The 25192-nt window shown below is 49.7% G+C and overlaps 1 protein-coding gene across 1 annotated transcript; it reads right to left on the bottom strand.

Annotated features, from left to right (window-relative positions):
- Positions 1–10288: 10288 nt before the first annotated feature.
- TMSB10 (thymosin beta 10) lies at positions 10289–11451 on the bottom strand. The gene is made up of 3 exons (XM_062208728.1): positions 11359–11451; positions 10892–11002; positions 10289–10593 (listed from the first exon to the last, which is right to left on the bottom strand). Exons 2-3 carry the CDS (start codon positions 10989–10991, stop codon positions 10559–10561), a joined length of 135 nt encoding a protein of 44 aa, XP_062064712.1. The 5' UTR covers positions 10992–11002; positions 11359–11451; the 3' UTR covers positions 10289–10558.
- Positions 11452–25192: the final 13741 nt, after the last annotated feature.

Raw genomic sequence — 25192 nt, 5'->3', positions numbered from 1 at the left:
GGGACTCAAACCAGTGCCATATGGGATGCTGGCATTGCAGGCAGAGGCTTTACCCATTATGCCACCATGCCGGACCCCTCTCTTTCTTTTCTCTGTCTCTCTGCCTTTCACATAAAATGAAAATAAATTTTAAAAATCTTAAAAAAAAAAAAAGAGGAAGAAAGAAACCCTCTGTGTGGGTGTGTATCCCCTTGGTTGCTTCCCTGGAAAACCCTAAGTGCTATAAACACTGAACACTCTTCTGAGAGCCAGGAGCAGCCTCAGCCACTGCTACTGCTCTCACCCGATTCTGAAGTCCGTTGACGCATCCCTGAGATCCAGCTTCCTTACTCAGCGTGCCCAAGGTGGGCCTCTGAGTCCCACCCCCCGTGACTGTCCCAGTGGTAACTAAGATTGTGTCTATGGTTCGGTTCTCTATTTGCTTTAGTGGATCATTGTGAAAGTAAGTATTCGTGGGGCCGGTGCTGTGATGTAGCAGGTAAAGCCGCCGCCTGCAGTGCTGACATCCCATGTGGGTGCTGGTTCAAGTCCCGGGTGCTCCACTTCCGATCCAGCTCTCTGCTATGGCTTGGGAAAGCAGTATAAGATGGCCTAAGTTCTTGTGCCCCTGCACCTGTGTGGGAGACCTGGAAAAAGTTCCTGGTTCCTGGCTTCAGATCAGCACAGCTCTGGCCGTTGCAGCCAATTGGGGAGTGAACCAGCAGATGGAAGACCTCTGCCTCTTCTCTCTCTGTGTAACTCTGACTTTCAAATAAATAAATGAATCTTAAAAAAAAAATAAAGTAAATGTTCATAAATAGTTCTTTACTAGTGTTTTAACTTTACTAGTGTTTTAACAACATCTTCTATATTCCATCACAAGATAGAATTTTGTGATGAGTGGAATCTGTCGTCTAGTCTTCCATGGAGTTGGATTCATAGAACAGTACTTATATATGACTCTGTTCTTTTCAAAAAATTATCTTCTGTGAATGGAGATATATATTCTGGCTCTTATTTTTTTAACTGTGAATTTTGAAATGCTTTTAAATGTACAGAGAACTTATAAGAATAGTACAAAGATTAACCAAGTGAGCCATGGCGCTGGCCCTCCTGATAGACTATTATTAGCTAATAGTCCACATTCAAATTTCATCAATTGTCCAACAATCTTCTTTTCAGCATTGCATTTGGTTGTCATGACTTTTTTATCTTTTAAAATTTGAGCCTTTCTTTGTCTTTTGGGACAAAAGACTTTTGAAGAAGAGCATAGGCCAGGGGCTGACACTATGGCATAGCGGGTAAAGCTGCCACCTGGACCCGTGTGGGAGACCCAGATGAAGCTCCTGGCTCCTGGCTTCGGCCTGGCCCAGCTCTGGCCATTGTGGCCATCTGGGGAGTGAACCAGTAGATGGAAGATCTTTCTCTCTCTCTCTCGTCTCTCCCTCTCTCTCTCTCTATAACTTTGCCTTTCAAACAAACACAAAAACCTTTTTTTTTTAAGAGTTGGCCAGTTTTTGCAGTGTCCTTTTTTTTTTTTTTTTTGACAGGCAGAGTGGACAGTGAGAGAGAGAGACAGAGAGAAAGGTCTTCCTTTGCCATTGGTTCACCCTCCAATGGCCACTGTGGCCGGCGCGCTGTGGTCGGTGCACCGCGCTGATCGGAAGCCAGGAGCCAGGTGCTTCTCTTGGTCTCCCATGTGGGTGCAGGGCCCAAGGACTTGGGCCATCCTCCACTGCACTCCCGGGCCACAGCAGAGAGCTGGCCTGGAAGAGGAGCAACCGGGACAGATTCCGATGCCCCTACCGGGACTAGAATCCAGGTTGCCGGCGCCACAGGCGGAGGATTAGCCTATTGAGCCGTGGCGCCAGCATGCAGTGTCCATAAGTTGGATTTGTTTGATGTTTTCTCCAGATTGGACTTGGGTTGTTCATTTTAGGCAGGAACAGCACGGGTGTGATGCTGAGTTCCTGTCCCTGTATCATATCAGGAGGTACATCAGGATGTTCGTTCTGTTACTGGTGAAGCCAATCTTAATTAAAAAAAAAATAATAATAATAGCATGTGATCTAAATCAGTCTGTCTACCTTTGCCCTAGGCAGCATGCTTGGGTCAGGATAGTGAAAGTTAGGTCCAGGGTTTTTATATAAATTGCATATAGAGAAGTTCTCTCCTGCTGTTCTTGTGCTCAAGAGGGATGTAGTCTTTGAGCTGCTACAGTCATATTGTTCCTGTGAGGGGAGAGCGGGAGGGCGGGCCCAGGAATGGAGAAGCAGAAGTAAGGGGTGAAGAGAAGTCATGTGTCTGTGACGTCATTCGACCGTCTCTATCAGCCACACTGAAGCAAAACCTACCCCTTGGACTTCTCATGCACATGACCAAATGAGTCTTTTTCGCTTAAGCCAAGGTGGAGGTTTTTAGTTTCTGACACAAACCGAAGAATCCTCACTATACAAGTATTCACCTTACTGAGTTTTTCCTAAGAACAACCCAGATCAAATAACCTGGAAAGCTGAGTAGCAGGAAACAAAATAAATGAAGAGCATGGCAGGAGATAACATTTGGCCAAAAACAAGTACTTCAAAGAATAGGTTCTTTTTAACCATAAATGATTCAGATGAATGTTTTGGGGCTGCATTAATGCAAGAGTGAGTTTTTCTCAGCAGAATGATTTTCCTAGGGAACAGAATTTCCCCATACTGTAGAAAAAAAATTCCTAGCATGGTTTGGGTGCTTGAGAACCTTCAATAGCATTCCTGGACCAGTGGTGTTTATCTTCTAACCGACAGCCAAGTCCTTCTGATCTTGTGAACGTCTACGAAACCCACCAACTCAACATTTTAGAAACAGAAATGGACGTCACAGAATTCAACATAAATGTTGAATAAAGCCAGGGCTGAGCCAATACAGCCATCTCTCACGCAATGTTTACGGCCCAATTTTCTGAATTTCAATGGGGAGATTAAAAAAACCTTAGTGCCCTTTTAGTTTTGAGCCAGGTCAAAGAATTCTATTATCTCATATTTGATATTATTTTTGTTGTTATTTGAGTCATCTGTTCATTTTACTTGAGAGACACTGGGGTTCAGAAGAATCTATTTGGTTTATTCTGAGCAACTACTTGACCTAGAATCTAGTTCTTAGTGTATGTGTGTGTATGTATATAAAATATATGAATATATAATATATAAATATATATTTATAATATGTACATATATATATATCTTGAGAGAGAGAGAAATATACAGAGGTGATAACAGACAGAGCAAACTCCTATCATCCACAAATGCCAGTAATGGCAGGGGCGGGGTCAGGCTAAAACTGGGAGCAGGGAACTCAATACAGATCTCCCGCATGGGTAGCAGGAAGCCAACCATTTGAGTCACCACTGCTATCTCCCCAGGCCTGCATTAGCAGGAAGCTGGATTCAGGAGCCAGAGCCTGGTATTGAACTCGGGTACTCCAACGTGGGATGTGGATGTCTAACTAGCGTCTTAACCACTGGGCAAAATTTCTACCCTGGCAGATGTGTAGTAAGCTGTGACTAAACAAATAAAGCAAGCCATGGTTCGGTGAATAACTACAGCGCCTGCAGTTGGGCCCCCACTGGTTGCTTATTCCCACCAACCCAGACTGAGTTTCTTCCTGGGATGCCCCTGATGTTAGCTTCTTGCCTGATACATATTTGGGAACGTGTAAAGACATTTTCTCCTTCCAAAGCCACACTGTGCCTCCCCATAGGATGCTGCAGTCTTCCCTTTCAACTTGAAGCAGAGAAATGAAGTCACATAGACAGACATACGTTTCTGTTTGCTTGTCAGATTACAATTTCTATAATTGTCCAAATAATCTAGAGGCTTACTAATTCTCCCTATGCAACATCTTTTACATCTGCCACACTTTCCTATCTTTAGTCAGTGGTGTGCTGGAGCCAGCTATCAGAACACAAAGGCACAGTTGTTAAAGTTTTAGAAAGCAGGCAGGTTGGTTTTTGAACTGTTGGTAGCTTGAAGTTGGCAATATTTACATGACAGAAATTGGCCGACAGTTATCAATCAGCTCTTCCCACCTCTGCCCTGAATGGAGCCGGTTGTTAGACTTAGCAGCATCCCATTATGTGCAGATCTTTCCCCAGTTTAAGCCTTCATTACCCGGTGCCCAGACTCTTACAATATCTCACCAACCAGCATCTCTGCCTGCGGACTCTTCTCGTTCCAGTGGATCACTGTTGGAGTACTTCTGACTGTAAGTCACAGAAAACACAACTATGCATTGTTTTAAGAATTCTTTTTTTTAAAGATTTATTTATTTATTTGAAAGTCAGAGTTACACAGAGAGAGGAGAGGCAGGGAGAGAGAGAGAGAGGTCTTCCATCCGATGGTTCACTCCCCAGATGGCCGCCACGGTTGGAGCTGCACCGATCCGAAGCCAACAGCCTCTTCCAGGTCTTCCATGTAGATGCAGGGGCTCAAGGACTTGGGCCATTTTCTACCGCTTTCCCAGGCCACAGCAGAGAGCTGGATCAGAAGTGGAGCAGCCAGGTCTCAAACCGGCGCCCATATGGAATGCCAGTGCTTCAGGCCAGGGCGTTAACCCACTGTGCCGCAGTGCCAGCCCCCACATTTCTTAAATACAAGAAAAATTATTCCACATAAAATGTGAAGATAAAGCACTTTCAGGAAAACTCAATAGCTCAAGGGCTCATCAGGTCCCCAGTCTTTGAGTTTTCAACTTTGCCATCCTCCTTATGTTAGCATTTCCCCTAATGGCTTCGAGATGACTGTTAGGGTTAGCCATCATACCTGCACACAGTGCCATTTGTATTCTTTTTTTAAGAGTAAATGCAGGCCGGCGCCGTGGCTCAATAGGCTAATCCTCCGCCTTGCAGCGTTGGCACACCAGGTTCTAGTCCCGGTCGGGGCACTGGATTCCGTCCCGGTTGCCCCTCTTCTAGGCCAGCTCTCTGCTGTGGCCCGGGAAGGCAGTGGAGGATGGCCCAAGTGCTTGGGCCCTGCACCCCATGGGAGACCAGGAGAAGCACCTGGCTCCTGGCTTCGGATCAGCGCTGTGCACTGGCCACAGCGGGCCGGCCGCAGCGGCCATTGGAGGGTGAACCAATGGCAAAGGAAGACCTTTCTCTCTGTCTCTCTCACACTGTCCACTCTGCCTGTAAAAAAAAAAAAAAAACAAAAAAAAAAACCAGAGAGTAAATGCAATCTTCCAAGAAGCCCCTAGCAAGCTTCCTCTTGGTATTCTTGGCCAGCATTGAAACCCACACCTGTTCTTTCATCAGTCCTGGCAATCATCATGGAATTGTCATAATTGGTTCAGACCATTGGTTCTGAAATCTTAATTTATGGGTTTATTTTTTCAAAGTTTATTTTATTCATTTGAAAGGCAGAGAGCGAGTGAGCAAATGAATCTCCTAGATAGGAGTGGTTTACTCGTATCTAGGTTTACTCCACAAATGCCTGCAACAGCCAAGGATGGGCCAGGCCGAAGCCAGGAGCCAAGAAACAGACCTGCTTGGGCCGTCGGCTGCTGCTTTCCAGGTGAATTAGCAGGGAGCTGGATTGGAGTTGGGTAGCTGGGACTTGAACCAAAATTCCGACATGGGATGCGGGTGTCCACGGGTGTCTCAAGTGGTAGCTTAACTTGCTATATTATAATGCTAGCCCATAATATCTTCTGATATATGAAATATTTTATAACATCCCTCTTTCCTGAGATGAAAATCAAAGATAATATAACCTATTCACATGCATACTTTTGAACCAAATCAATATGAGCCCTAATTGGAATATAAGTGTGAAATAAAGCAAGGCAATTTATGAAAAATATGCACATATGCATTTTAACATTTATGGTAAATTGTACTGTGGGTCCCAATTATTTTCTGTTCTCTTTGTAACAGAATAATACATCCCAGTCTGATGCCTTGTGACTTGCAGTGCCTCACTTAATTGATGGCAGAGTTGCTCTGGCCAGTGTAACATGAACAGAAGTGGCAACTGTAAGCCATCACATGACCCTTTCCCTTTCCCTTTGCCATAACAATAGCATGTCAGCATTAGCCTAGACCTCACGGTGAAAAAGACATGGAACAGAAGCAGAGTAACAAGTGATACATGATACGAACAAGAAAGACAGGCTTGTTGTAAGCCATTAAGATTTGGGGGGCTTGGAGCCAGTGCTGTGGTGCAGTAGGTTAATCCTCTACCTGTGGCTCCAGCATCCCATATAGGCATCAATTCGAGTCCTGGCTGCTCCTCTTCTGATCTAGCTCTCTGCTACGGCCTTGGAAAGCCATAGAAGATGGCCCAAGCACTTGGGCCCCTGTACCCATGTGGAAGACCCAGAAGAAAGTCCTGGCTCCTGGCTTTGGATCAGCCCAGCTCTGGCCTTTGTGGCCATTTGGGTGTGAACCAGTGGATGGAAGACCTCTCTCTCTATATATATATCTCAAATAAATAAATAAAATCTTTAAAAAAATGTTGGGGGCTTGAAGTTGTTTATTACTGAGGCATAACTTATCCGAAGCTGACTCATGCAACATGGCATGGTGACATTCTGACTTACAAAGGAGCAGTGTGCGCGTTCTGCTTATTTTCACCTATATGAGTATATGGCATTACCATGATTCAGCAGTTTTGAACACTGACACAATTGTGTTATATGAAACAACATAAATCAAGAGGGCTATTGGTATCAGTGCCATGACTGTCTGCCATGGTGATCAACTCTTAGTGAAGCTCTTGAGTTTAAAAAAGAGACATCTTTCAATTTACACAGTAGTTTGCATTCCTGGGAAATGAAGTGTATAATAAAATTGGGTGAAATTAGTAGTTGGTAGACTCATATAATTATAAAGAGATGTTTCACCTACATGAATAGAAGTTGTAGGTCTCCTGAAATGTTTAAAAACAGGCAAAATGTATACATGCTGTTAGAACTTATATAGGTGTGGGCCGGCGCCGCGGCTCACTAGGCTAATCCTCCGCCTTGCGGCGCCAGCACACCGGGTTCTAGTCCTGGTCAGGGCACCGATCCTGTCCCGGTTGCCCCTCTTCCAGGCCACCTCTCTGCTGTGGCCAGGGAGTGCAGTGGAGGATGGCCCAAGTGCTTGGACCCTGCACCCCATGGGAGACCAGGAGAAGCACCTGGCTCCTGCCATCGGATCAGCGTGGTGCGCCGGCCGCAGCGCGCCGGCTGCGGTGGCCATTGGAGGGTGAACCAACGACAAAAAGGAAGACCTTTCTCTCTGTCTCTCTCTCACTGTCCACTCTACCTGTCCAAAAAAAAAAAAAATTTTAGAACTTATATAGGTGTATGACTATAAGGAGGAATTAGGGGTGTGTACATTTTGATGAATATTCAGAAACTGAACTGGGTATTTTTCCATACGTATGTTACACTGCAGTAGGTTTTTTAAAAAGTTATGCCGGGCATTGGACAAATCTTTGATGTGAGAGGTTGCCCTGTGCATGCATGTGGGATGCTGAGTATTTTTGTTTGAGTATTTTTGATTTATGAATTGTTTGATATCTGAATAAAACTGATCTTCCCTTGGCCATTCCTCATAGCCAGGGTTGGAGGGGATGAGTGGGTGTTGGTGCTGTTGGTGATGGTATTGTTCTTGGTAGTGGTAATGGTGGTGAGGGGTGATGATGGTGGTAATGGAGATGGTGATGGTGTGATGGTAATAGTGTTGGTGCTGGTGATGATGGTGGTGGGGATGGTAATGGTGGTGGGGTGGTGGTTGTGGGGAGCCGGCCCCCACAACCTCTGTCTTCTGCCTGCCTGCCTAGCCCTGCCTGTAGACTGATGTGAACTAAAACAACCAAATGTTCCCACCGTTCCAATGTGCGCAGAGAGGCTATCAAAAGGACAGTACATACTCTCAAGGACACTCTCAAAAACAGGGAGCTGCGGCATGTGGGGATGTTTCTATTGTGGTTCGGGACTGTTGGGACAGAGGTCGGGTATGGGGAAGTGAAAGCTGAATTATAATTGGTGGATACTTTTAGTATACTTTGCTTTACTATATAATCTTGCAGCCTGCTTTGCTCGGGGCTGGAGGTTGAAGAGGCTCCCCAGGGAGACGGCCTCCGGTCCCTCTTCGCGGGGCTCCCTACCTTGGCCTGGGATTGATGAGGCAATAAACGCTGATGGCAGAACCTGTTACCGCGACTCCGCCTGTTTGTCGTTTGGCCACCGACAGGTGGTGCTGGTAGTGATGTCGGTATGATGGTGGGTGATGGTGAGCGGGGAGAATGGTAGTGGTGGTGATGGTACTGTGGCAGTGATTGTGAGAGTGGTGTTGGTGCTGATGGCGGTGGCGATATGATAGTGATGATGGTTGTGCCGGTGGTGGTGAGGATGCTAGTGATGTTGGTGATGGTAGTGGTTGGGTAGATGACCCTCATGGGCTCTCCTGTACATCTCAGATCACTTTGCCTCAACCCTCTAAATCTGCAGTGGCTCCCAACTGTCTATAGGATAAAACACTCAATTTAACATTCCTAGGCTAACTTTGAGGCTGCTTCTGTTTTGGCTGAACCACACCACCTTTTCCCTTTGCTGAATGTGCTGTGGTATCGCCAGGTTGCTCTTCCTTCTCGTGGGAAATCCCTGCTCTGTGCCTGCACTCAGGTGATTCCTCCTCGGTGATGCAGGCCCAGTCAACCGCTCCTTTGTTTACCTTCCCAAGGTGCTTTCCTTCTGTCTCTTAAGCGTTCTCTTTATTCTGCCTTTTGTGTAGTTGGTTGGCAACATGTCTTTTATGGCCTCTAGAGTGATAGGCACTCAATGGATGCTCAAAAAACATGTTGAGCTACACTGAGTAAGAACATAACCTTTGGAATTCAGAAATCAGCAACCTAATAAAACCTTGTAACCGGTTGAGATGTGTAGTTCCATCAGCAGCCTCCATTGTGAATTAACTGCACTTCCTTCCCCTCATTGTATTAAGATTACATCCTGGACCGGGCTCAGGGAGGGAAATGAAGCTGTCTGGCTCCCGTAAACCATGGTAGTTTCCACAAAGTTCCCCGGGCTCAGGCCCTGTCATTGTACAATAGAACCAACAGCTAGACAGAGGAGGAGGAGGCACTTGGTGGCAGCCTGGTCTCAGCACTGCAGGTGAGGCCAGCTATTTCAGTTACCACTCCACAGGCGTTTCATGAAAGCCTACTAGGGCGCAGGCTACGGTGAGAGTCACCGGTATCCACGAATAGGAATCTCTCCCCATCCAGTCTAACCAGGAAGGGGAGGTATGTGTCCAGGTAGCAGCAAAGAGATCTCTTTGGCACAGGTCTGTCCTACCATTCCTTTATGCAAAAACAAGGACCGACTATCTCAGCCTGGGGGGGTTCCCCCTCTTTGGTGTGCTGTAGCTGCCTGTCTCGTTAATTTTTAATTCCCCACGTCAAGGGACGGCACCCCTGGGATCAGGCAGAACGTGGGACAAATCCCTAAGCAATATGTCCTCCTCTTCTCCCCCTCCCGAAAACTCCACCCCTAGAATCCCAGGGTCTTCCTTTTGCTCCCAGCACCTCGCAGCCCCAGCTCCCCCAGCACTAGGCCCCTGTGGGTTGGTCCCACCCCTTCCCTTTGGGTTCAGGGGGTGTGACCCGCTCAGCCGCCAGCCAGCGCCCTTCCTCCCCGCTTCCACGTCCCCACCCTTCCTCCGGATCTCAGCACTCCCTCTAATGGCTAACGCTTTTGTGGAACGTTCCCAGCTAGGGCTAAAAGACAAAAAGCGAGGCTGCCCCCGCAGCTCCGGTTCTGAGGTCCTGTTGCTGTCTCCCTAGCGCCCGCCTTTGTTTCTCTTCTCCTGCCTCCCTCTCTGAGCTTCGGAAGGCAGCCTTGGGGGAGACTTCCCGACCTCGCCCCATTCCCAACATTCCAGATGGAGTCTTTCCCGCTTTCTCCCCAGACTTCCTATCACTGTTCTGTCCTGGTGTGGATCCGAGCCAGGGGGTGGGCAGGGGGAACACACTGGGACTCTAAAGACTCAGCAAAAACGCATCTTGTTCTTTTGAAAAAAAGCATTTTCCAAAGCAGTTTGCGGGAGACAAAGTGGGGTGACATTTTACATGGACAGCTTTATGAGCGACAGCCCAGCAGCCAAGAACCCATGAAACCTGATGGAACGGCAGGTAAAGCCAAAATTAAAAAAATCGGCCCCCGGGGGCCAGCCAGCCAGCCAGCCTTCTCCGCGACCCCCTCCTCCGCTCTGCGGCAGAGGGGGGCTCTGCTGCAGCGGCACCGCCCACGCACACTCAACGAAGAGACTCAGACCACGCCAGCCATGCCACGAGGTGTGTTTTATTTTCATTAATCATACAAATAATTTTCTATAATACCCCAGGGCAAACCGGAGAAATTTGGCAGTCCGATTGGGGGAGGGTCCCCTCGGAGACCCACAGGCCGGTGGCGGCGGCGCGGAGTGCCCGGGGTTCACAGTGCAGCTTGTGGCTTGCGTCCATCTTGCAGGTGGCTCGTCTTCCACATCACGACTTGGGGTCTCCAAGATGACGGGGGTGGGGCGGGGTGGGGTGGGGAATCCTCCAGGCTCTTAGGAAATTTCACTCCGTTTCTCCTGCTCAATGGCTGTGGAGAGCGGGAAGCGGGCAGCGGGAGGGTGAGGCCACCTTGCAACCCCACCCCCCCACCGAGGCGCTCACAGACCTGCCGTGGGCGAGGCACCCACGAGGTCCGGGGATTGAGCAAGAAGAGGCTTGGGGCTGGGGAACGCCCGGGCGCTTTGTGTTCCCGGAAGGGTGGCTGGGGCCGCCCAGACCCGGGTCCCTGGCCGGATGTGGGGTGAGAGGCTGGGCTGGCGCAGGCAGGGCGGGGTGGGTGGGGGTGGGGGTGGGCGGAGGAGCCCGCGGTTCCGGGGTGCACTCACTCTCTTTGGTCGGCAGGGTGTTCTTCTCCTGCGTCTCCGTCTTCTTCAGCTTGGCCTTATCGAAGCTGGCGATCTCCCCCATGTCCGGCTTGTCTGCCATTTTCTCAAACCCTAGTGTGCAAACCAAGACGGTTGGCGTGGGGCTGGGGGCTAGAAACCCCCTCTGAGCTGCCCGCCCGCCGACGCCTTCTCGACGTGGCACTCCCGCCGGGGCGTTGCCGGCAGCCGCCCCAGGCAGAGGATCCGGGCAGATCCCGCACCCCGCTCCAAAGCCCCAGGGCGTGGCCGGCCAGTCGTGCGTCCGGTCGGCGAAGCGCACCCCGCTGCGGCCTCAGCGAGCCCGCCCGAAGCACTAGCTCCGACCCCACCCTGCCGGCCCCGGCCCCAGCGCCGCGCTCACCGCGAGCCCGCCCGCTGCACTAGCTCCGACCCCACCCTGCCGGCCCCGACCCCAGCGCCGCGCTCACCGCGGCGTCTCGCTCCGGTTCCCGGTTCCTGGCGATCCCACTCGCGTCGCTGCAGCAAGAGACAAAAGAGCGGCGCCCGCCCCTCGCCTTATATACGCCGCGCCCCGGCCCGCCCCTCGCCCGCCGCAGCGGGGGCGGCGCTGGCAGCGGAGGGCGGGGGCCGCGCGGGCGCCTGCTCCGCGGGCCGCGCCCTGCGCCCCCAGCGCGCTGTGTGCAACGGTGGCGCCGCCTGGGTGGGCGCCGGGCCCGTGGGGGCTGTTCTGGGGGCTGCGATCGCCCGGGTGCGGGAGTCTTCAGCTCAACCCCCGCAGACGGCGCTTGGGGGCTGGCGGGGGAGGGGTGTTGGTTTTGGCGTGTGCTTGGTGTGTTGTGTGGGTATGCGGGCGTGCACGCGCGCTCTGCAGCACTCCCAATTCGTAAGGACACACCCCACCAGTGTGTCGCCGCCACAAGCTTGCCTTTAGCCCCTTCCGCCCCCCAAATCTCCTTCCCTGCCCCCCCTTTCCTCTTTTTTTTGGGGGGAAGCTGTGTCCTTTTGTGGTCTCACGCTGCCGGAATCCAAGCCGAGGGCCCCAGGGGTGTGAGTGGGGGAGAGTGGGGGACAGGTTCCCTGTGCTCTTGCCCCCTGGGGACCCAGCGGCCCTCTCTTCCTGGGCCGCCTACCCTGAGCTGGGCGGCTCCTGCGGCGGCGCAGCTGCTGAAATGCAACCTCCAGCTTTGTCTGGCGAGCGGGGGCGGAGCGGGAGTTTGGGGTGAGCTCGCAGTGTTCCTTCCCTCGCTGGGTTCCTGGGAACAGTGTATCCGAGGCTACAGTCTTCCTCCTTTTAGTTAACCTTGGCGATGGTAGGCACCCGCGTGCCTACAAACGCCCTTGTGCAATGTCTTTTCAGCCGGTGCAACAGCTTTTGGTAGTTAATAATTTCTGGGGGTGAAGCAGGTCGTTCTTTCATTCGTCCTTAACTTTTCCTCTTTTTCCAGCTTCAAGGGGGTATTAGCTCTGTGAAAGTGGGATTTGGAAGAGACAGCCTGAATTCTGCCCAGTCCTGCTTTTATCTGGTCCCGTCCCCCCCCCCCGCCCCCGCCCCGTGTGTGTAAGAATGTGATCTGTGAAACTCCTGGGTGGCCTTGGCAAGTATTTATCTGCACCTGTTTCTTCATCTGTAAATCGGGTTTAGCATAAGCTTAAATGACATAAAGAACAGGCATCGACAGGATGCTTAATATGGCAGTTCCGTTAGAGGGCCGCCCTACCATTTTATTAGCGTGAGTCACCTACTGCCAGAACACTCCATGTAACAAACCACCCCCAAACTCAGTGCCTTAAAAAAAGAATTGGTCTCCTTCAGCTGCAGATCACATGGTGCTCTCCTGGGTGTGGCTGGGCTTCCAGGGCCTTGCATCTGAGCTTCTGGTGGGGTGCAGGTTGGTTCCACAGGTGTCTTGTCCTCTGGCCCTGGGCTAGCTCGAGCTTGTTTTGTAGGACAGCATGTGGGCTGTAGTGCAAGAGAGTGCAGAAATGTGAAAGTGAAAGTTTGTCATATCTGATAACATCCCGTTGGCTAATCCCAGTGTCCATGGAATGAGGAAACATGTTCTACCTGTGGAGGAGAAGGAGGGAGAACTGAGCATTTCTGGAATGAAAATTTTTCATGGTCAGGGTAGATGAACAGCTACAACAAGCAGTGCCCAAGATGGCTTAGGGCTGGGACCAGTGTTGTGTTGCCTGGGTTAAGCTGTTCATTGCCCTTCTGATCCAGCTCCCTGCTAATGTACCTGGGAAGGCAGCAGGTGATGGCCCACATACTTGGGCCCCTGCCACCCATGTGGGAGACCCGGATGGGGTTCCAGGGTCCTGGCTTTGGCCTGGCCCAGCCCTGGCTGTTGCAGCCATTTGGACAGTAAACCAGAGGATGGAAGATCTCTCTCTGTAACTCTGAATTTCACATACATAAAATGATTCTGGGGGGAAAAAAAGATGGCTTAGGGCAACACAAATTTATTTTCCACTCCTGTGCTGGTGCTCCTGGTAAGGCACGTCTCCTCCATGTGATGACACAAGCACCCACGCTCTGTCTCTCTTGTCACTCAGTCCTTTTCTAGGTTCTGGAAGTCTACTCCATGCAGTGAGTGGCGAAAAAGGAGAGAAGAGGGGACCAAGCTAGAGTGTTGATGGGCGGAGCTTACCTCTTCCTCATCTCCCCAGCCAGGGCTCGGTCACATGATCTCACCAGACTGTGAGGGAGGCTGGGAGATACGGTCTAGCAGTGTCCAGGAGAAGAAAGCAGGGTTGAGTGGACTTGGGGCAGTCTCCACCATATGCTGTTGCAGACTCTGCTAAATTTGAACATAAACATTTCCAGACATATGGAGACAGCAACATTGGGAGGGTTTCACTGACCCTTGGTTCCTTTTCAAGTGCAATGCCAGGCATTATTTTACAGAAATATCCAGTTGTCCAAATTTAGACCCATGAAGGGTCTCCAATTCCAACTTTCCTTCATTGGGGAAACAAATGGATCTATTTTTTTTTCTAAATAAAGGTATAGAGACTCATATTTGGAGATATTGCAAATGTGAGGAGTGTTAAGCAGACATGTGGACATTTGTCTATCCTTGGTCAGTGCACCTCTGCAGCCCATCTCTCTCTCTCTTTTTATTTAAAGGTTTATTTATTTATTTGAAAGTTTGAGTTACACAGAGAGAAGGAGAGGCAGAGAGAGAGAGAGAGAGAGAGAGAGAGAGAGAGAGGCAGAGGGAGAGAGAGGTCTTCCATCCACTGGTTTACTCCCCAGTTGGTGGCAACGGCTGGAGTTTTGCCCATCCAGAGCCAGGAGTTTCTTCTGGGTCTTCCACGCAGGTGCAGGGGTCCAAGGACTTGGGCCATCTTTTACTGCTTTCCCAGGCCATAGCAGAGAGCTGGATCAGAAGTGGAACAGCCAGGACTCGAACCCCAGCACCTATATGGGATGCCAGCACTGCAGGAGTGGTTTTACCTGCTATGCCACAGTGCTGTCCTCCCCCCACCCCCATGTAGTTATTCAATAAATGTTTGTTGAATGCCCATGAAGCATCTAGCAGTGGTGTGAATATGGAAAAAAGTCAGTCTCTGGTGTTACACGTTTAGTGCAGTAGGTGAATGAGTTAACAATGCTCATGCTTTGCATTTACTTATGACTTCGGGTGTCATTTATATGTGATCACCTTTCAGCCTGCTGCTTGGAACAGACTGTGTACTGTTGACAGACAGTATAGCGAAAGCTAAAGCTCTCAACTCCAGCTGCGTGTCCATCTTGGTTGAGAAGGAAGGTCTGCAAAAGCTAGACTAGTAAGATGGACCTGGGAGCGTGTTGATGACTGTCCATCTGACAGGGGAAATGAACCTGATATGAGCAGATGTAAAGTCTTCTTGGCCCTCAAATCAGGCCTACAGTCTATGTTGTGGCACAGGGGGTTAAGCCTCACTTGAGACAGCATCCATATTGGAGTGCCGGTGTGAGTCTGGCTACTTCGCTTCTGAGCTGGCTTCTTGCTAATGCCCCTGGAAAGGTAGTGGATGATGGCTCAAGTGCTAGGGCTCCTAACGTTCCTGCTACCTATGTGGGAGACCCAGATGGAGTTCCTGGCTCCTGGCTTCAGCCTGGCTCATTTGCTGTTTGTTTCTCTTTCAAATAAATAAAGAAATCTGTCTTTAAAATAATTAAGTCTTTAAAAAAAATCAGCCCTACAAGTCCTGGGAGACAAGAGTAACAGTTAGGTCTCAGTGGCAGTGAGACTTGAGGCTATATGGATGGGAAGGAGCGCCAGTCCGCATTTCCTTTGAATGTGACGATGCCAACCCCTCCTGCTGCAGGGCCTCTGCCCTTCCTGAAGCACTTTCTTCTTTTAGGGATCTGCTTATGTGCCCCTTTCCTGAGTGGCCCCTTCCTGGCCACCCATATAGAGTAATGCCCTTGTCATTCTCCAGTCCTGCACATGTTTTATTTTTCCGCATGGAATACTCATCTCTAACCAATATATAACCACACATGTTATGTGCTGACTTATCTGTTTTGTTGTCTGTCTCCTGCAGCAGGAAATGGGAGGCCTAGTACATCTCGTCCACCCCAGTATCCCCAGCACGCTGTATGCTTGGGTTCCCCGTGTTTGGAGGCATTCAATGGGAAGTGGATAGCCAATACTGGGACTGCGGCAAACGGTACATGGGACCAGAACAGGCTCACAAGTGAGCAAAAGATCTTCTCCCCGGGTGACCTCCCTGGCGCTTCTGCTGCTTCGGTTCTATCTGTGAAGCAGCTTCCTTGTGGGAACCAGTTTTTCCAGCCCGAAAACAGCTTGATGACTTTGTCGCAAAGGAGGAACAGAAAGCTTGTGACTTCTGTTTTCTGCACCATCAAAATGTTAGCTACGTAGGGGATGGAATTTAAAGGCCTCATCCAAGATAAAATTATGAAGCAAGGCTTTTGAGGGTCAGACCCAGGAGTGGGTCTTCTGCTCTTTGATGTGTGGATTAACTCTTAAAGAAACCTTGGCAGGTGCTGAGGTAGCCCAAATGGCTAACAGCCAAAGAGTGGGCGAGAACATTACCATTTTGGTTTTCATCTCTGCCGCTAGAACAGCAATAGCGGTAGCAAGTAGTATTACCAAGCAGTTACGGCATTTCAGAGCCTCTGCTAAGGACTTGACAGGTTTTATCATCACCCAAATGGTGTGAAATAGCGCTGCTTTTAGCATCACTGCTTTACAGCATAGGGATCTAAGGCTTGGTCATGGCCACACAGCTGGTCATTGGTATTTCTGGGCCTTGAATCCAGGTCTGGCTCATTCCAAAGCTGAGCTCTTAACCGCTGCACCCAACCTCCTTGCCTCGATCTTGCAGCAGAGTTCACAACCTGGCAGTGTGGATCTAGTTTGCATTACATGTAACAAAAAATTTCAGTCAACACGCAAACATTGGAAAGGAGGTTTTCCAACTTCGCTTGACCTTTGACCTCAGAGACCACCTGCCCCACCCCTGGGAAGTACATGAAGTACTTGAGCATACAAATGGAACAAAAGTTCCCTCAGAACAATACTCTCACTGTGAATGAGACATTCTGGCCTTCTCTGTTCTTCTTCTTCTTTTTTTTTTTTTAATTTTGTTAAACTATTTTGAAATAATTACAAGTTCATAAAGTAACATATTGAGGTCCCCGTCCCATTCTCCTGACATTCCCCACTGATAACGTAACTATAATGTGCTGTCAAAACCAGGAAGCTGACATTGCTGCGGTCCATCGACTTTTTCCAGATTTCACCGATTTTACATGTACTCCTTGTGCATCTCTCTCTCTGTGTAGTTCCATGCAATTTTATTTTAAGATAGAGTTGTAATAACTCCCACCATAAGTCCCCTACACACCAGTTCCTTCACCACAAAGGGTCACCCTTTGTGTTAGCCCTTCAGAGTGCTAAAACCCCCCACCCAGAACCCCGGGAACCCACTAATTTGTTCTCCATCTTGGGGATTTTATTATTTCAAGGATGTTATATAAATGGAATCCTGCAGTTCGCAATTTTTTGAGATTGACTCTTTTCCCTTTCGCACAATGCCTTGGCCATACATCCAAGTAGCTGTTTTCTGAGTCCTGTTCCTTGGTATGGATACACCACCTATTGCAGGATGTTTTTGTTTTGTGTTTTTAAAGATTTATCTTATTTATTTGAAAAGCAGACCTATAAGGAGCAAGGAAGAAAGAACAAGAGAGTGAGGTAATCTTCCATCTGCTGCTTCACTCCCCAAATGGCTGCAATGGCCAGGCCTGGGCCAGGTCAAAGCCAAGAGCCAGGAACTCCAACCAGGTCTCCCATGTGGGTGGCAGGAGCCCAAGCACTTGGGCCATCTTCAGTTGCTTTCCCAGGCACATTAGCAGAGCAACTGGGATGCTGGTGATACAAGTGATGGCTTAACCCACTGTGCCACAATGCTGGCCCCTGGAAGATGTTTAGATTGTTTCTAGTTTTGGGATACCAAAAATAAACCTAGGGCTGGGCTCTTGTCCAGGGGTTAAACTGCCTGTTGGGACACGTACATCCATATCAGAGCACCTGGGGTTGAGTCTTGACTCCACTGCTGATTCCAGCTTCCTGCTAATGTGCACTTGGGGGGCAGCAGGTGGTGGCTCAAGTAGTTGAGCCCCTGCCACCCACATGGGAAGCCTGAGTGAGTTCCTGGCTCCAAGCCTCGGCCTGGTCAGTCCCAGCTGTTGTGGGCATTTGGAGAGTAAACCAGTGGTTGAGAGCACACTGTCTTTGCTGCCTGTTTTTCCAAAATAAATAAATAAATAAAAATGACAATGAACCTCTGTGTGCCTTCTTTGTGTGTAAGGTCAGACTTTTCATTTCTTTGGGATAAATGCCCAGGGAGGTGATTGCTGGGTCATATGGCAGGTGCATGTTGAATTTGCTAAGAAACTGCCAACCACTTTTGCAGAGTGGCTGTACCACATTTTGTCCCCCAGCAATGGATAGAAATCCAGTGTCTCAGCATCCCCACCGGTATGTGATTTTGTCATGGTTTTAATTTCACTTGTCCTAACAGGCAGGGAATCATGCCTTCTCTTGGTTTTCATTTGCATGTTTCTGAATTTACGTGTATACTCAGATCTCTCTCAGATCTGACCAAGATGTGCTAAAAATGATTCGAACTCCTATTTGATGTTTTCCCATGATTTCTCAGAATATTCTCAGGAATATTCTGTTCTTGTGGTTGTTTCTAAGCTCTGCATTTTTTTTTTTTTGGCTGCACATTAATGCACATCCAAACCTGGTAGGTAGCCCTTGGCCTTGATCTCCTTCTGCAAAGCAACACTATAAGGCTGGGGTGTGCAACACAACTTCTACCAGACATTTATGGGATGGGGGCTGGCACACATATTTTTAGTGACACATCCTTGACCCTAGTACTTCGTGTGCCATGGGCACTCTCCGCCATGCTTCTCCCTGGTTGTCTCAAACTCTCTATCTCAACCCCCCCCCCCCGCCCCCCCGGCCCTTTCTGGGAAAGAATATGGATATTCTGTGCTACTGGAAGAATCTATGAGAGAAAAGGCTTGAGTGAGAGGTCTGTGCTTAGGGGTAACTAGAATCGTGGGAGCCCCCCAGTGCTGGCAGTGGCACTCCCCACAAAGCTCCCTGATACTGGGGTACAGTCTTTCTTTGTTTCTAGGGTACAGAGCAGGGAGGCCTTGGCCTAGGGCCTGCATATTTCTTGTGCATGAGGTGGGGGTTCTCCAAAATGCTGGCCCCTCTTGCCTGGGCCTAACAGAGATATTACTAGACACGATGCTGCCAGGAATCAAAACAAAAACACAACAAAACCTGTACAAGCCACCGTAAGGTAAAACACTCACTGTTTCATTATTCCTTTTGTAGTCTTCACCCGTTTCTGTTCATTTCTGGTTTCTGTTTAATTTGCTCAATTTCCAGGAAATTGCCCTCCTCTGCATCCTATATTTATCTCCGTTCTTAAAGAATATGGAAATATCCATTTTATTTTTAGTTGATTTGCTCATTTCTGAATTCATAGTCTTTTCCTGTCTCTTTCATGACAATGTGCTACCCTTTGGCTTAGAGTAAAAAAAATTTTTTAAAGATTTATTTATTTATTTGAAAGGCAGGGTTAAAGAGAAGCAGAGGCAGAGAGAGAGAGAGAGAGAGAGAGAGAGAGAGAGAGATCTTCCATCCACTGGCTCACTCCCCAAATGGCTGCAACGGCCGGAGTTGAGCTGATCTGAAGCCAGGAGCCAGAAGCTTCCTCCATGTCTCCCACATGGGTGCAGGGACCCAAGGACTTGGACTATCTTCTGCTGCTTTCCAGGTGCATTAGCAGGGAGCTGGATCCAAAGTGGAGCAGCCGGGACTCATACTGGAGCCCATATAGGATGCCAACACTGCAGGGGGTGGGTTTACCCACTAAGCCACGGTGCTGGCTCTCAAAAAATTTTTAAAAGATTTATTTATTTATTTGAAAGGCAGAGTTACAGAGAGAGAGGGGATCAGAAAGACAGACAGACACACACACAGAGCGCTTCCATCTGCTGGTTCACTCCCCAGATGGCCACAATGGCCAGAGCTGGACCAGTCTGAAGCCAGGAATCAGGAGCTTCATCTGGGTCTCCCACATGGGTGCAGGGGCCCAAACACCTGGGCCATCCTCTGCTGCTTTCCCAGGCACATTCGTAGGGAACTGGATCTGAAGTGGAGCAGCTGGGACTTGAACCACTGTCCATATGGGATGGTAGCATCGCAGGGGGCAGCTTTAACCACTACACCACAGCACCAGCCCCTGGAGTGAAATTTTTAGGTTACCTCTTCCTCCCCTTCCTCACTCCAAAATCAAACTTTACAAAAAGCAATTGCCAGTTTACTGGTGGAGGAATAATAATTTGTAACAGGCAGGTACAATGAAAGGTTTTCCTTAAATGTGGTAAATACACACTTTCAGGCAAAACCATCTTTTCCAATGAAAAATGTAGATGTATCCATGAAGCACCTTGGGTAGCGCATGAGACCTGCATTCAAGCTGTGGGCCCTTGGACAATTCTTCGAACTTCAGTTTCCTTGTCTAGGTAATAGGGATGCTACTTGAGTGCCGTGAGGATCAGTGAGATGATGCATCTGAAAGCATTTTGCAGGTGAGGTGTGTTATGTGACAGGGAGCAGTTCAGCCACTTTGATTTACTCTGGGAAGTCTGCTCACTGAGTTTAAGGGCTCAGGGAATCTGCTTGGGCCCCAGCAGGAAACATACAACATGGCCACAGGGAAAGCCACCCAAGCCAGGGATTTAAGGTAAGTTGCAGTCTGATTTTGGGGACTTCGTAGGTGGAAGGTCAAGGGTAAGGTTGAGTCCTCAAGGAACCACAGGACCTTGACTGCCTGAGACATGCCAGTGCAAGGGCTTCGGTAGCTGGTGCAGTGAGGATGGAGGAGGGGCCAAAGCCAGGGGACTTCTGATGACCAGAAGCCAGGGAAGCCCCTGGGCCTTGGACCTCCCTGGAGAGAGGGAGAGAGAAGGAACCCCCAGAGAGTGAACAGTTCTGTTAGGGAGACTGGGTGAAGCCCTAGGAGACCGCTTCAAACAGAGTGCGCAAGCTCACCCACTCCCCAGCTGCTGCAGCGGGCACTCCCAGAGAAATAAAGCTGAATTTTCCCCCAAAATCCTGGTCTTAGAGCATAAACTTTGACCCCCAACACAATATAGTTTAAAAAAGTCTCTCCTGCTTGTTTAGTCTTTCTCCTATCCTGCTGTCTGCGTGTTTTCTGTAAAGGAGGAATTGTGATTGTCACAACCCCAAATGGTGACTCATGAGTGATTGTTAATTTGGAAAGTAAGGACCAGAGACTCACCCAGGCTCCCACAAGCCGCCGGGGTGGGGGTGGGGGTGGGGGTGGGGGGTGGCGGGTTGGGTTCCACTGGAAGCAAACCTGGAGACAGATCTCATGTGCAGGATGTTTCTTCAGGAGTTCCTTTGGGTTAGTTCCTGTTGAAGGGGAGGAAGGAAGTGGGATTGGACGGAGAAGTCCAGCTGTGATGTCCGTGATGACAGCCTCGGCACCCCTGACACCCCACGGGGGTCTCTGAAGCCAGAGTTTTCCCAAGGGCGTGGTGGCTGTCGCAGGGACAACTCTGGGCCAGCTGGGACATGCCCTCTCTCATGGCCCTGGGACACACTGCTGCCCACAGCCCCAGGGGCTCTGACTTTCTCCCTTCTTCCTCTTGCTGTCCAGACTCTTCTGCTCTCCCTTGCATGTACTGTCTCTGCTGCCTCTGTGCGCTGGTCTGCTCTTTCCTGGGCACCACATGTATGGGCCTAGTGTGTTCTAAATAGGGCCCATTCATGTTGACACAGGTCTGTGATTTCCAAACTGTATTCGTGGAACCCTAGGTCTGGAGCTGTTAGTATGTCCTTCGATAGCTGGGTGAACCATACTTGTGGGCCACTGCACTTGTCTCTGTGTGTGTTTGAACACTGCCCATAACAGTACATACACACATGCATGCGCACACATACAATCACACACACATAGATATACACACGCATTTATGTGTATATTTATCCCTCTGTATTGATGGGTTCCATAGCCATGGGTTCAACCAGCTACAGATTGAAAACATCTGGAAAAACATTATGTCTGCATTGAGCTTTTTAAAAAAGATTTATTTATTTATTTGAAAGAGTTACACAGAGAGTGGAGAGGCAGAGGGAGGGAGAGAGAATGAGAGAGAGAGAGAGAGAGAGAGAGAGAGAGAGAGAGAGAGGTCTTCCGTCTGCTGGGTCACTCCCCAATTGGCCACAAGGGCCAGAGCTGTGCCGATCTGAAGCCAGGGGCCCAGGCTCTTTGCCATCGATCTGCTGCCTCCCCATTTGCACTGGCAGGAAGCTGGGTTGGAAGCAGAGGCACTCCGATATGGGTGCTGTGGGTGTCCCAAGTGGCCGCTTAACCTCCTGTGCCACAACCCTGGCCCCAGATGGTTGCGCTTTGAAGTATAAGGCACACTCCCAGCTGGACCAGCCACATCATGCATGCCTACGGAGGCAGCCAGCGTAAGGGAAGCAGTCTTTAAAATGAGAGAAATTACAGGAGGTGTCCTTGTTACTTAGAGACAGATCGACACTATGGAAGCCAGAAAGGAAAAAATGAAAGACCCGCTCTTCCTTCCTCCCCAACCCCGTGCCTCCCCGGCTCCCTCCCCACCGAAGTCACCAGTGAGCTGTGTGCCCTACAGGACACAGACAGCTGCCTCTCTCATCCTGGGCCTTTGGAAGGGTTGTTTGATACTTCTTACTGTTGTAGTGCTGCAGTGAGCCAGCTTAGGGATTCCCGTGTGTGTGAGTGTGAGTGTGTGTGAGAGTGTGTATGAATGTGTGTGCACGCCAGTGTGTGTGTGAGTGTGTGTGCCAGTGTGTGTGAGTGTGTGGGAGTGTGTGCGCGCCAGTGTGTGTGTGTGAGTGTGTGTCTGCCCACGTCCATATTCCCTCAGGACGGACCTTCAGTGGTGTTTCTAGGTCAGAGGGCATGCACATTTTACAAGGTGCTGGTCACCTTACAGAACGTTTTTTAATTCCCTAGGGGATGTTGCTGGGCTTTTATTTTAGTACCTTGCGGAGGTGAAAATGCACTTTGTTTTAATTTGCTTTTTAAAATGATTAATTTTTAAGATTGTGGCAAAATATACATAACATTTAGCACTTCAATGCTTTTTAAGCAGACTGTGCAGCTGTGTGGCATTAAGTACGCTCACACTGATGGCAGCTATCATTATTAGTCTCTAGAATCTAGTAATTTTTTAAAAGATTTATTTATTTATTTATTTATTTGAAAGGCGGAGTTACAGAGAGAGGGAGAGAGAGGGAGAGAGGGAGAGAGAGGGAGAGAGAGGTTCCATCGGCTGGCTGACTCACCAACTGGCCACAATGGTGGGAGCTGCGCTGATCCGAAGCAGAGAGCTGGATCAGAGGTGGAGCAGGGCTTGGCGCTGTGGCGTAGTGGGTAAAGCTGCTGCCTGCAGTGCGGGCATCCCATATGGACACCGGTTCAAGACCCAGCTACTCCACTTCCAATCTAGCTCTCTGCTATGGCCTGGGAAAGCAGTGGAAGATGGCCCAAGTCCTTGGGCCCCTGCACCCGCATGGGAAGACCCAAAAGAAACTCCTGGATTGGTGCAGCTCCGGCCATTGCGGCCAATTGGGGAGTGAACCAGTGGATAGAAGACCTCTCTATCTTTCTCTCTATTTCCCCTCTCTCTGTGTAGCTCTCAATTTCAAGTAAATAAATAAATCTTAAAAAAAAAAAATTCCCCTTTCGGGGTACAGCCACCGCCTGCAGTGCCAGCATCCCATATTAAAAAAAAAAAAAAAAAAAAAAAGAAGTGGAGCAGCTGAGACTCAAACCAGCGCCCATATGGGTGCCACAGAGCTGGCCCCTGGTTAGTTGTTTTTCATTTCTTTTTCAACTTTGGTTTTCCTTCTCGCTATTTCTGTCTTCCCTTCTCCTTCCCCATGCCCTGTTCAGCACTTTGTAATCTTTTAACTTTTGTAAAAGTAAACCTGCTGTCCTCCCTGCCTCTTAAAAATTAGGACACGGTCTACCTTGTGGGTCTACCACTGTGAATGTTGCATGTTTGGCTCAGTTCCTTTTATATTATGTTAATTCCAGTAGCCTGCAAGGCAAGGGTGCCTGTTTCCTGTTTGCAGATGTTTGCAAATGAGGAAGCTAAAGTTCAGAGAGGTGACGTGACTTGCCTGAGGTCAGGTGGCTAAAGAGCAGCAGAGATAAAATGGGGCTCCTGCTCTGCACCCCTCCTGAGATTGAGGATTGACATTGGGAGGTGGCACTGTGCTAAGGGTGGGCGAGAGCAGCAGGAGGGAGTGCCAGGGGCAGTTTGAGAGACTTCAGGGGGAGGCTGGGGCGGGAGGGCCTGGAGGGTCTGGAGGGAGTGGAGCTCCTGAGTCTGGAGGAAGTGAGACAGGAACACGCTGTTCCCTTCTGCTCTTGTTGCATGAAATGTGGACGAAATTGCAGCTCTTGTGGGCTTCCCACCATGTCACACTGTGGCTTACAGATGGGGGGCCTTTTGGGAGCTAATTTCAGGAAGTTTCTTGTTCCCCCTCCCCTACATTCAATCTACTACCAAGTGTGGTGGATCTGGCTTCTGTAGTCTCATTTCACTTCTCTTGCTCCCTCGCCAGAGCCCGGCCCCGGTGCCCATGGTCCCTCCTGGCTCAGCTCACCACATCCACGTTTGCTCCTCCAATTTCCCCTGCATACTGCAGCCTGCGGGATGATGGAGGTCGGCTGCTGGAGACTCTCCCTTTCTAGGCGTTCCCTGCCTGGTTGTAAGTGCCCACCAGCCTGCACCCGGGAATGCAGCTTCCTGGCTCCGGTGCCTGGCGGCCCTTGCCTCCGCTGTTCTCTGGTTAACTCCTGCTCAGATTTTGGAGCTCTGCTGAGATGACGGTTCATCCCTGGAGTGACAGGCTTGGCTGAGGGCTGTCAGTGGCCTCTTGTGGCACTTATGCATATTGTAATTTCCTGTTAGTCTCTGTGTCTCTGTCCGGGCTGCACGCTACACCTGCCAGGGCAGCTTTTAACATGCTGCTGCTGGGGCTGTCCCACCTCACCCCGGGCATCCTGAGCCAACTAACCAGGGTGAGGCCCAGGCTGTGGTGAGTCTAATGTGCAACCAAGGGCTAACTAAGAAGCCCCTGGGGCCAGGGGCTGTCAGTCACCCCCCTAAACTTTCCCCTGGCACTGAAGTGTTCAGATAGTTAAGGGCATTGTGTAAATGAATGGTGCAGTTCTTGGCAGGGTTGCAGGCTCCCTTAAGGATAAAGACAGTGTCCACAGGAGGTGGGTATCTGGTGCCGGATGGGGAGCCAGCATCCCACGGTGAATTGCCTGGGTTTGGCTCTGCTCTCCACTTCAGCTCACTGCTAATGCGCACCTTGGGGTATAGGGGTGGTGGCGTAAGTATCTGGGTCTCTGCCACCCATGGGAAACCTGGGCTTTGACCTGGCCATTGCAGGCATTTGTAGAGTGAACCAGCAGGTGGGAGCTCTCTCTCTGTCTTTGTCTCTCTGCCTCTTTTTTTTTTAAGATTTATTTATTTGAAAGGCAGAGTGACAGAGAGGGAGAGACAGCGAGAGAAAGAAAAACGGAGGGGGTATGGGAGGAGAGAGAGATCTTCCATCTGCTTGTTCACTCCCCAAATGTCTGGAACTGCTGGTGCTGGGCCAGGCCAAACCAGGAGCCCAGAACTTCATGTGGGTCTCCCATGTGGTTGACAGGGACCCA

This window comes from Lepus europaeus, chromosome 13, assembly GCF_033115175.1.
Source record: "Lepus europaeus isolate LE1 chromosome 13, mLepTim1.pri, whole genome shotgun sequence".
Taxonomy (NCBI): Eukaryota; Metazoa; Chordata; class Mammalia; order Lagomorpha; family Leporidae; genus Lepus; species Lepus europaeus.
This window is presented reverse-complemented; position numbering and strand designations above follow the sequence as displayed.